Source organism: Xenopus tropicalis, chromosome 1, assembly GCF_000004195.4.
Source record: "Xenopus tropicalis strain Nigerian chromosome 1, UCB_Xtro_10.0, whole genome shotgun sequence".
NCBI classification, from domain to species: domain Eukaryota; kingdom Metazoa; phylum Chordata; class Amphibia; order Anura; family Pipidae; genus Xenopus; species Xenopus tropicalis.
The window spans coordinates 105,046,073-105,058,426 of NC_030677.2; the positions used below are offsets into that span (position 1 = coordinate 105,046,073).

The following is a 12,354-nucleotide window of genomic DNA, read 5'->3' on the forward strand; positions in this document are numbered from 1 at the left end:
AAAGAAGAATATATTTCTATAAAATGCAAACATAGAAGAGAGGCACATTAAACATCAAATTGATGTAATTCTTCTCCCTCCCTAAAAGGTTATTTGACACTCCTTTCACAGAGTATTGTCTGGGTTGTATCTTGTTTACCACCCATAGTTATGCATCCTAAAATATGACCCATATGTGTATGGGTCCTGCAGGTACTATGTGAGTGAATCTAATCTTAAGTTTTCTATATATTCTGTATTATAAAGGGCATATTTCCATGTTACAATTGTTCTTATGTCAAAGTTACAGGCATTACATTGGACTACATAAATCTAAATAGGACTTAGGTGATTTTGACAAGTCTAACTGCAGTAAAACCATTTTTGTGGTGAAGCTGGGGCCTTATTAAACTTAAGCAGATAAGATAATTTAGCTATATAAAGAATGATATTTGTGAAATTCAGAACATTCACCTCATATTAAAGTGCCATGTGTAAATTTATCTCTGTGTTAATCTTGACCCACGACAACTAATAATTAGCAATATTAACTGGAAATAAAAACACTGCTTTAGAACTTGTATTGGACATATCCAGACGTGCAAGAGCCCTGTGAGTATGAACTTACCACCCAAAGATAGTTCTGTATCTACATGAAAGGTGTCACTGGCCAGCCCTATTTTCAAGTTCAGAATGTTTGGATTCACATTGGCATATGAACACGTACCAATTTCAAGGCCAGAGCAAAAAGAGCAAAAGAGTATCCAGAAAAGAAGAAAAAGTATCCAGCTACTGATAAATTGAAGCAGAGAGAAGACGCCAATAGGCAGGCTCACTGGGATAATATCTTTAGAATTGTAGGGTCACTTCTTCTTTACATATATGGCAAACATGGTAAATGTCACAGAGATAGGCACATTTTGAAGTATAGTTTTAGGGGAAGTATGGCGGTAATTTGGTTATCACTGCAGACTTGCAGGCCTGGTATCTTAGGTTCAATTCCAGCCAGGGAACTACTGTACCTGCAAGGAGTTTGTATGCCCTGCCCACTGATACAGCAGATTTCCTATCAAACACCTAAAACATACAGGCCAGCAAATTGACTTCTAACAGAGATGAAAATAGTCTGTGTAACTGATGAGTCAATATGAAGTATTAAGGGATACAGTTATATCAGTACTAAACAAATCATAAAAAGTATTTTATTTTTAAACAACTTATCATAAGCATCACAAAAAAAGGAAATGTTGTAAGTCTTATTTTAAAAACATAAAACCATAACACACACAGTCAGACCATGCACATTTTATTATAATCCTTCAACATTTCTATAATTATTTCACAGGAAATGGTTCCAAGGAGAGTGTGTTTTATATAGAACCACCACAGCCATTTATTCACTGAGATAATGCATAATGCAGGGTAGCTCTTTAGATAAACAATGGAATATAGGTGTCAGTAAGAGTAGAGAAACAGCTGTCACAGCACAACAACAAAAGAAACAAAGAAGACAAAAGATCTGTACATTTTACTTACTGGTCAAAAATACAGGTTCCAGGTTGAGCAGATGCAGACAGCAGCAATACAGGGCATATATAAAGGCTGCCTCTTCTCTCCTTTAGTGACACTGACACTGCGATCCATTCACAATGGGAAAGGTAAGTCACAACCATCTAAATATCCTGATAATCCTGTTGGTTTCTAATTACTATATACCATAAATGTTCTGAAACCTTTAAAAGTGCAAATGATAGAACTGCACCCATTTATATTAAACAGAAACCTACAGAAATCATATTTTCCTAGTAATGTAGAATCGACATCCTATTGCTTTGATTTACAGATCTGAATAATATTTACATTTTTAAATATCTATACATAACTACATCTTGTAAAATCAGGGTTCCAGCTCCAGCATGAAGGGAGTATATACCATTTTAAAAAGATGGTTTTTCCTTAATTTTCCTTAAAGGAACATTGAACAATCCACTTAAGGATTAAAAAAACACTAGGGGGTTATGCATTAAAAGATATGCTGATTCATAAAAAACCTTCTTGAAGCAAATTAAATTCCTAAGTGTCTGTTTGCAAGTTTTCTCCTCTTACTGTTCTCTAAGCTGCATTAATGTTTTACATTCTGTTATACAGCATTGTGTAGTATGCTGGCATATTATAAACACAGGTAAATAATAAAGTAATTACACTTTTCATTTCCAGATATATAAAAAGATTTAAAATTAGAATTCTTTTTGTAGATCTTCTTCTACGAGGAAAGAAACTTCCAAGGCCGCCACTATGAGTGCGGCTCAGACTGTTCTGACATGTCCTCATACTTCAATCGCTGCAACTCCATCAGGGTAGAGGGTGGTAACTGGATCCTCTATGAGCACCCCAGTTACAGGGGACACCAGTATTACCTCTGGCAAGGAGAATACCCAGACTTTCAGAGATGGATGGGCTTCAATGACTCCATCAGGTCCTGTCGCTTTCTTCCCAATGTAAGTGTTTTCAAAGCTTTCCTAACTTTGACCTCTTTTTCCAGCTCTAGTGTAGCAGTAGTAGCAAAGAATATTGTACTAAAAGAGCTAGTAAAATAAAAGAGAACAAGATTGATTAATGAAAAGATTTCATATTTCCAAATTTGTGGCTTGTTCATTTTTCATTTATTTTCCATGTATTTATTTAAAGCACCGTGGCCAATACAAAATGAGCATCTATGAAAAAGGAGACTACCAAGGGCAGATGATGGAGTTCTTTGATGACTGCCCCAATACTTATGATCGATTCCGTTTCCATGACATTCACTCCTGCAATGTGTTTGATGGCCACTGGATGTTCTATGAGGAACCCAACTACAGGGGACGTCAGTACTACCTGAGACCTGGACAATACAGGAGATACAGTGACTGGGGAGCTTCAAGTGCCAGAATTGGCTCATTCAGAAGAGTTTATCACAGATTTTAAATTATTTTGAAACTTTGCACAACAACTATGTTTACATTCTAATAAAAGTGATAAATCACTCACTCATTTTTTTGGGAATTGTCATTTGTACATGTAGTGCAGTTTTGGTCTCCAGATCAACCAAAAGAAAGAGAAAACTCAACAGAGTGTACAGAAGGGTATTAGAGTTAAAGTTGATTTTGATCACTTTACATCACAACACAAAAATAACAAAATGGATAGCTTGGTGACAATTGAATTTAGCTTTAGCTATCACAAAATAAAACCGTTAAATATATGTGTAGATTTCAAAACATTAAGAAAAGATGGGAAGGGTTAAATAGGTCTTTGCCAAAGTTAGAATCATGTTGTACAAGGATGTGTGCTAGTAAGCATCTATTGCATAGTAATGAAATGGTGAAATCCAGATAGTTACTAATGAATGGGCTTTATAGTCTGCTCAAGTTACCAAGATAGATGAACAAAACTGTCCATTTTCTCTTCCTGCAAATGTTGTGAAGATGCTGAAAAATTCCCAAAATGGTGACATTGGGGCCGATTCACTAAACGTTGTTAATGCTTAACATTTATTTTTATGCATTAAAAAGTGTGCGATAATTAAGTACCGATTCATCAAAATCATTTCGCATGCGTTACTACTCATATCGCATGTGCAAAAATCCTAATTATTGCAAGCATCATTTCCATTGCATTGAGGTAATTATCAAATAGAAATAATGCTAACACATAATTCACAAACGTATTTGAAGCGTTAAAAGCATAAAATGTGGCGATAATTACTGTGAAACTTAACGCCTCCCAGGAGTAGGCATTACTAAACAAAATTGCAGCTGGTGATTGTCTGTGGTGCAGTCAGATTTTTTCAAGTATGTGATTGCCCTAGCGTGATGCATCCTCCAGTTTTCAGGGAAATGGTTATTTTCAGAAAGTAATGGTTATGTGCGCAATAGCATGCGCTAATATCGTGTGCTATGAAATAACGCATATATATATCACATGGTTTAAAATAACACTTAAAAATATGTCATCACCAGATAAATAACGGCAATAACATTGCTTCTTAATTCTGACAAGTGTCCTATTAGTAAATCGATCGTTAATTCTGTGATAATATTTTTAACGCATGCTATAAATATCACTCATTTTTTTTAAGACTTTAGTGAATCGGTCCCATTGACTCTTATATACCACATGCTTTAGAGTCAATGGGTGTTTTGTGCTGCATATTTTCTTGCACCAAATTCACTGTAGTCAATGGCTGTTATTTCTATTTTTTCCCCATCAAAAAAACTGTCATGGTTGGGGTTGTTTTCTCTGGAGAAAGGGCACTTGCAAGTGGACATGGTTACTCTGTACAGAGCTTCCATTTGAAGCAGCGTAAGTGGTTTTTCACAGTGAGGGCAGTGAGGTTGGGGAATGCCCTTCCTAGTGATGTTGTAATGGCAGATGTTGTTAATGCCTTTAAGATAGGCCTGGATGAGTTCTTGAACAATCACAATATCCAAGGCCATTGTGATACTAATATCTACAGTTAGCATTGATGTTGGTTATAACCCTATGTAACTATGTAACTATATATATTTATTTTTTGCAAAGATATAAATCATAGCAGCCTATGATTATGTGCCCTGAATGGCCTGAAACGCGTAAGGCATAGCATTTACATGTATTATTCAATAAAATACTTTTGATCTTACTTTAATATTTGAGCTTCAATTCTACTTTAATGGATTTCCGGAGTGCCTGCCTATCTCATCTATGTTTCCTATATGGCTCCCCTATGCTGAGGGTCTGGGGCATGAGCACCCAGACCTAATCTTTACACGGGTAACCTTTTTCTCTACCATCTATTGCTTAGATCTATATCTTTTTATGTGGACCCAAGGGACTACACAATACTGTACATGGCACATTATTATCATTTATGTAATTAATGATTATTTAACTAGTTCATTTTATAAAATGCATAAAAAGGGCATGTTTCCATGTTACAATTGTTCTTATGTCAAAGTTACAGGCATTATTTTGGATTACATAAATCCAAATAGGACCTAGGTGATTTTGACAAGTCTAACTGCAGTAAAACCATTTTTGTGGTAAAGTCGGGGCCTTATGAAACTTCAACACATAAGATAATTTATTTATATAAAGAGTGATAATATTTGTGAAATTGAAAACATTCACCTCATATAAAAAGTGCTATGTACAAATTTACCTCTCATTTAATCTTGACCCATGACAAATAATTATTAGCAATATTAACTGGAAACAAAAACACTGCTTTATAATTTGTAATGGACATATCCAGAAGTACAACAGCCCTGTAAATATGAACTTACCACCCAAAGATAGTTCTGTATCTACATCTTCTAATACAAACCATCTCCAACTTCCTCAGTCCCCTTCTGCATGTCGTAGCTTTTTCAGTTTTGTAACTGTCTCCAAAGTCTCTCCACTTACCACATACTACAGCTCTTACTCATATTTGCAATTCTTCTCTGGCTTCTGGAATTTTCCCCTCTTTGTTCAAACAGGTCAGTGTCAAGCCTATCCTTAAAAAGGCCATGCTGGACCCATCCTGTCTCTCTAATTACCATCCTGCCTACCGCTTGCCTCCAGAATCTTAGAACATAAAATCTGTTGGACCTGCTGCAATCTGGTTTCTGGCTTGTGCACTCTACTAAGATGGCGTTGTGCAGAGTTACAAATGATCTTCAGGTTGCCAAAGCCAAAGGTTACTTTTCTATACTAATCCTCATCTATCGGCTGCATTTAATATGGTCGACAACTACCTCCTGATGCAAATTCTGCATTTGATCCGTAATCAGGCTGCATCCTGGATCTGTATGCTGATGATATCCAAATTTATTTTTTGACCCCTTCATTAACAAAAACTGAACAAATGATCTTTCCACCCAAACCTTGTCCTTCTCCCCTTTACTATGTCTATTGATGGAACTCTCATGAACCCTGTTGACTTGGCACATTGTTTGGGGGTGATGTCTGTCTCTCCTTCTCTGACTATATTAACACCACTGTCAAAACCTGTTACTTTTTCTTATGCAGTATTGCCAAAATCCATCCCTTTCTTTCAACTGCAACTGCTAGGCTGCTCATTCATGCTCATCCTATCCTGACTTGACTACTGTAACCTGCTACTAACTGGCCTCCTTAACTCCCATCTCTCCCCCCTATAGTCTGTATTAAATACTGCTGCCAGAATTCTCCTCCTCTCATCCAGCAGAGTTCAGGCCCTTCCCCTTATCGTGGCTTCCCATTAAACAAAGAATATCTTGCAAACTCTTTCTCTTAACCTTCAAAGCTCTCCATTTCTCTGCACCTCACTACATCTCCTGTGTTATGTCTTCGTACATTCCTGGCCGACTCCTCCGCTCCTCACAGAGCAACTGCTTGGTTACACCCCCACTACTACTGTTGTTTACCACCTTAAACCTTTCCTTTGCCTTGCTGCTCTTTACAATTGGAATGTTCTCCCTAATTTCCTGAGGAAAGAATCCTCCCTCAGTCTTTTTAAAACTAAACTTAAAGCCTACCTATTGGAGCACTCGCACAGCACCTGATCTGGGAACTGGCATTTACTGTATATTGCAGTGTAACCCACTGTAACCTACCGCACTTATATTTGCCTATTTGTGTCTGTAAGTTACCCTCCCATTTAGATTGTAAGCTCTATGGGGCAGGGACTTCTACCATGTTGTCTCTTTGATTCTTACATTATTGCTACTGTACCGTGTATTTATTATCAAACTTTGTATTTATGTATTATTTTAATAACCCCTGTATTAATCTATTCTATTCTGCTGTACAGCGCTGTATACATAAGTAGCACTTTATAAATAAAGATATACATACATACATGAAAGGTGTCACTGGCCAGAACTATTTTCAAGTGCAGAATGTTTCACATTGGCATATTGAGACTTTCCAATTTCAATGCCCAGAACAAAAGAGTATCCAGAAAAGAAGAAAAAGTATCCAGCTACTGATAAATGGATGCAGGGAGAAGACGCCAATAGGCAGGCTCATACATCCCAGGGATAATATCTTTAAAACTGTAGGTCTATTTCTTGTTCACATATATGGCAAACATGGTAAATGTCACAGAGAGTCGGGAGCCATGGGTCCCTCTAGACTAGCACCCTGTCCTTTGTGTGCAAATTAGGCCACCCGCAACCAGACCCTCCAGTCCTTATTGTTCTTGTTGACCCTCTTCGCCACTTACAGAGTTAGTTTACTGTTTTTCTTTTAAATAAATATTTAAAAACATAAAACCACTGATGCCTCAATTAATGTAATTTTATTGGTATTTAGTTTGATTATTGAAACTTGGCAGTAGCTGCTGCATTTCCCACCCTAGGCTTATACTCGAGTCAATAAGTTTTTCCAGTTTTCTTAGGTAAAATTAGGTACTTTGGCTTATATTCAGATCGGCTTATACTCGGTAGATACAGTAAGTCTTATTTTAAAAACATAAAACCATAACACACACAGTCAGACCATGTACATTTTATTATAATCCTTCAAGATTTCTACAATTATTTCACAGGAAAGGAGAGTGTTTTTAATAGAACCAATCATAACTATTTACTCACAGAGATAATGCATAATGTACGGTAGCTCTTTAGGCAAACCATGGAATATAGGTGTCAGAACAGAGTAGAAAAAAAAGCTGTCACAGTGCAACAACAAAAGAAACAATAAAAGACAAAAGATCTGTACATTTTACTTACTAGTCAAAAATACAGGTTCCAGGTTGAGCAGATGCAGACAGCAGCAATACAGGGCATATATAAAGGCTGCCTCTTCTCTCCTTTAGTGGCACTGACACTGCGATCCATTCACAATGGGAAAGGTAAGTCACAACCATGAAAATGTCCTGATAATCCTGTTGGTTTCTAATAACGATATAACATATATGTTCTGAAACCTTTAAATGTGCAAATGATAGAACTGCAGCCATTTATATTAAACAGAGACCTACAGAAATAATGTTTTCATAGTGATGTAGGATCGAGTTCCCATTGCTTTGATTTATAGATCTGAACAATATTGACATTTCTAAATATCTATACATAACCCTATCTTGTAAAATTGAGGTTCCAGCTCCAACGTAACGAGAGTATATACCATTTTAAAAAGATGGTTTCTCTTTAATTTTCTTTAAAGGAACATTGAACAGTCCAGTTAAGGATTAAAAAAACACTAGGGGGTTATGTATTAAAAGACACTAAGTTCGCCCAGGAGCATTAACCCATAGCAACCAATCATCAGGAAGAATTTAATGATCACCTGTTTAAACTAAACATCTTATTGGTTGCTATGGGTGACTGCTCCTAGGCAAACTCACTACCTTTTTTTGCATATGGAAGTTGATATTCTTATATTATGCTGATTCATAAAAATCCTTCTTGAAGCCAATTAAACTCCTAAGTGTCTGTTTGCAAGTTTTGCCCTCTTACTTTTCTCTAGGCTGCATTTATGTTATGATTTTAAATTAGAATGCTTTTTTTAGATCTTCTTCTATGAAGAAAGGAACTTCCAAGGCCGCCACTATGAGTGCGGCTCAGACTGTTCTGACCTGTCCTCATACTTCAATCGCTGCAACTCCATCAGGGTAGAGGGTGGTAACTGGATCCTCTATGAGCACCCCAGTTACAGGGGACACCAGTATTACCTCTGGCAAGGAGAATACCCAGACTTCCAGAGATGGATGGGCTTCAATGACTCCATAAGATCCTGTCGCTTTCTTCCCAATGTAAGAGTTTCAAAACTTTCCTAACTTTAGCCTCTTTTTTCAGTTCCAGAGTAGCAATAGTAGAAAAGAATTAATGAAAAGATTTCATGTTTCCAAATTTATGGCTTGCTCATTTTTCATTTATTTTCCATGTATTTATTTAAAGCACCATGGCCAATACAAAATGAGAATCTATGAAAGAGGAGACTACCAAGGGCAGATGATGGAGTTCTTTGATGACTGCCCCAATACTTATGATCGATTCCGTTTCCATGACATTCACTCCTGCAATGTGTTTGATGGCCACTGGATGTTCTATGAGGAACCCAACTACAGGGGACGTCAGTACTACCTGAGACCTGGACAATACAGGAGATACAGTGACTGGGGCTCCTCAAGCGCCAGAATTGGATCATTCAGAAGAGTTTATCACAGATTTTAAATCATTTTGAAACATTGCACAACAACTATGTTTATGTTCTATTAAAAGTGATAAATCCCTTACTCATTTTTTTAATTGTCATTTGTACATGTAGTGCAGTTTTGGTCTCCAGAACAACAAAAAGAAACAGAAAACAAAAGGGTATAAAAGTTAAAGTAGAGAATGGGTGTGAGTTATGTAGATAGACTGATCAAGCTGAGTTTATATACAGTGAAGAAGAGGTGATTTTTGTGGGATATGATCATTTTTTATCTCAGCACAAAAAGAACAAAATTGATAGCTTGGTGACTTAATTGAATTTAGCTCTAGCTATCTTAAAATAGAAACATAACATATATATATAGATTTCAAAATGGGAAGGGTTAAATAGGTCTTTGCCAAAGTTAGAATCATGTTGTGCTAGTAAGCATCTATTGCATAGTAATGAAATGGAGAAACCTAGATAGTTGCTAATGAATGGGCTTTAGAGTCTGCTCAAGTTACCAAGAGAGATGAGTCAAACTGTCCCTTTTCTCTTCCTGCAAACGTTGTGAAGATGCTGAAAAATTTGCCAAATGGTGACATTGGCTGCTGTTATTTCTAATGTTTGTTCCTATCGAAAAAAAACATTTGTTTTTTGAGAAAGACGGTTTTAAAATCTGCAAAAAGTTGCAAATTTGCTGTGAATCTGTATCAGGCAAAAATAAATCACTCACCCCTGGTTACCAACTTGAGACCATGGGGACCCAAGGGGCTACACACCACTGTACATGGCACATTATTATCATTTTTGTAATTGAATTGGTTTCAAGAAAATGCAAATTTGTTACGTACCTATGTTGCACTTACTCTTCCATGGTGTTTCTTTTGTGTTTTTCTGACAAGTCTTTCACTCTAGCACCATCTTGCAATTCTAGAGGAAGGATTTAACAGTCAAAAAAAGTTTTCTGGAGATCCCGAGACAGAATGAGAAAACACAGCTGCCTTCTCTCAGACTGATCATTAAACATATGATACAGATTTCCTGCCTCAAGGCACTGTGTTATTTACCAGAGGATTAGACTCTGTTTGACATTTTATAAATGCAAATAGACCAAACGTTATTATTGCTTCTGCTGCACACAGCGATACCTTTCTAAATCACATCCTTTGATAGTAACCCTGAGCTTTGAATTTTAATGTTTAATCTATGGACATTTTATTGTATTACCTCTTTCTATGACATTTTACATTTTCCTAAACTTAACTTTAAACGGTTTGAGCATGTCTGTCTTGTTTGCCAGAACTACTCTGATCTCTAGAACATTATCCAATACTGTAGATTAGTGATGAGCGAATCTGTCCCGGCGATAAATTCGCGAAACGGCGAAAATGTCGCACAGCAAAAAAAAATTGTCGCCCGCAGCTATTATTTTGTCGTGCGGCTATTCTTTTGTCGCCTATTCTATTTGTTGGAATGATGGCTCAAATGGAAAGTATTTAGATATGGGCTCATATTCCTATGAAGTTGAAACATAGAAAAGAGGCATATCAGACATGAAATGAAACATATACTGACCTATCTATACAATCACTTACATAAACCATACCAGCATCAATACTAACTGTAGCTTTTAATATCACAATAGCCCTTCTTGAAGACATTAACAGAATCTGCCATTACAACATCACTAGGAAGGGCATTCCACAACCTCACTGCCCTCACCCTGAAAAACACTGCTTCGAATGAAAGTTCCATTCCTCTAATCCAGTGGTCCCCAACCAGTAGCTCGGGAGCAACATGTTGCTCACTAACCCCTTGGATATGGCTCCCAGTGGCCTCAAAGAAGGTGCTTATTTTTGAATTTTTGTTTTATTGGTAGGTTTTGGAGGCATAAAGACCATGTGTACTGCCCAACAGAGCCTACTGTAGGCTACCAGTCCACATAGGGGCTACAAATAACCAATCACAGCCCTTATTTGGTATTCCCCGGGTACATTTTTCATTCTTGTGTTGCTCCCCAACTCTTTTTACGTTTGATTGTTGCTCAGGGGTTCAAAAGGTTGGGGATCCCTGCTCTAATCTAATAGGGTGGCTCGCAAGTGCCTCCTCTTTAAAGAAAACAATCCCAACTGTGGCAGTCTAACCTCATAATTTAAATCCCCTTTACCAGTTTAGTTGCAGGTCTCCGTACTCTCTCCAGCTCATTAATATCCTTCTTAAGGACTGGAGCCCAAAACTGCACCACATACTCAAGGTGAGGCCTTATCAGACATCTATAAAGAGGCATAATTATGTTTTTATCCCTTCAGTCAATGCCCTTTTTTATACCAGACAGTACTTTATTTGCTTTAGTAGCCACAGAATGACACTGCCTGGAATTAGACAACTTGTTATCTTCAAAAATCACCAGATCCTTCTCAATTACAGATCCCCCCAACACACTACCATTTAGTGTATAACTTGTATTTATATTATTTCTACCAAATGCATGGAACTTTTTATGCCCACCTCCAGGTCATTAATAGACAAATTAAAAAGCAAACGACCAAAGACTGACCCCCTGTGGTACTCCACTAACAACACTGGCCCAATTAGAAAATGTTCTATTTACCACCACACTTTGTAATCTATCCTTCAACCAGTTTTCCATCCAAGTACAAATATGGGATTTGTAACATATTCAAGTACCCTATCCCTTTTTACCCCTTCCATAGGCTTTCCTACTACTGATGTCAGACTAACAGGCCTATAGTTCTCAGGCTGAAAACAGAAATTCACCAGTCGCTCGGCACCATGCTGACCTCAATGAGAAATTAAGTAGAGAGGTTTGACAATCACAGAGCTAAGCTTGTTTAATACCCTGGGATGAATACCATCTGGTTCTAGACCTTTGTTTACCTTTACATGCCTGTCCTACCCTGCCTGTGTGTGCCTTACTCTGCCTGCCCTACCCTGCCTGTGTGTTCCATTCTCTCTATGTCCTACCTTCACTGCGTGTGCCATACTCTGCCTGCCCTGTGCTGTATGGCACACACAGGCAACACACAGTGACACAATACAAGCACTGCTCCTACAGTCTGAGGTGTGAATAGGGCTTACAGTCTGACCCTGAGGTGTGAACAAAGCAGGGGGAGAACAGTACAGGAATTAAAAGGTGTGAACAACACAGAGGACTACAGGTTTAAACAATACAGGGGTTTACAGCCTGAATCTGAGGTGTAAACCATACAGGCGACAGTAATGGTACCATTT

General features: G+C 37.5%; 2 protein-coding genes across 2 annotated transcripts; both read left to right on the forward strand.

The window, feature by feature from the left end:
- The first annotated feature begins 1,628 nt into the window (after positions 1-1,628).
- crygdl.22 (crystallin gamma D like gene 22) lies at positions 1,629-3,009 on the forward strand. Its single transcript, XM_004910966.4, has 3 exons — positions 1,629-1,637; positions 2,235-2,477; positions 2,668-3,009. Exons 1-3 carry the CDS (start codon positions 1,629-1,631, stop codon positions 2,941-2,943), a joined length of 528 nt encoding a protein of 175 aa, XP_004911023.1. The 3' UTR covers positions 2,944-3,009.
- Positions 3,010-7,718: 4,709 nt separating this feature from the next.
- On the forward strand, positions 7,719-9,202 carry crygdl.23 (crystallin gamma D like gene 23). The gene is made up of 3 exons (XM_002939776.5): positions 7,719-7,816; positions 8,477-8,719; positions 8,865-9,202. The coding sequence occupies exons 1-3, from the start codon at positions 7,808-7,810 to the stop codon at positions 9,138-9,140; spliced, it is 528 nt and encodes a 175-aa protein (XP_002939822.1). The 5' UTR covers positions 7,719-7,807; the 3' UTR covers positions 9,141-9,202.
- Positions 9,203-12,354: the final 3,152 nt, after the last annotated feature.

Excerpts from the sequence above, each read along its gene's own strand:
- crygdl.22 (XM_004910966.4), top strand. Across the intron at positions 2,478-2,667 it reads CCTGTCGCTTTCTTCCCAAT|CACCGTGGCCAATACAAAAT; the intron begins GTAAGTGTTTTC and ends ATTTATTTAAAG.
- crygdl.23 (XM_002939776.5), top strand. Across the intron at positions 8,720-8,864 it reads CCTGTCGCTTTCTTCCCAAT|CACCATGGCCAATACAAAAT; the intron begins GTAAGAGTTTCA and ends ATTTATTTAAAG.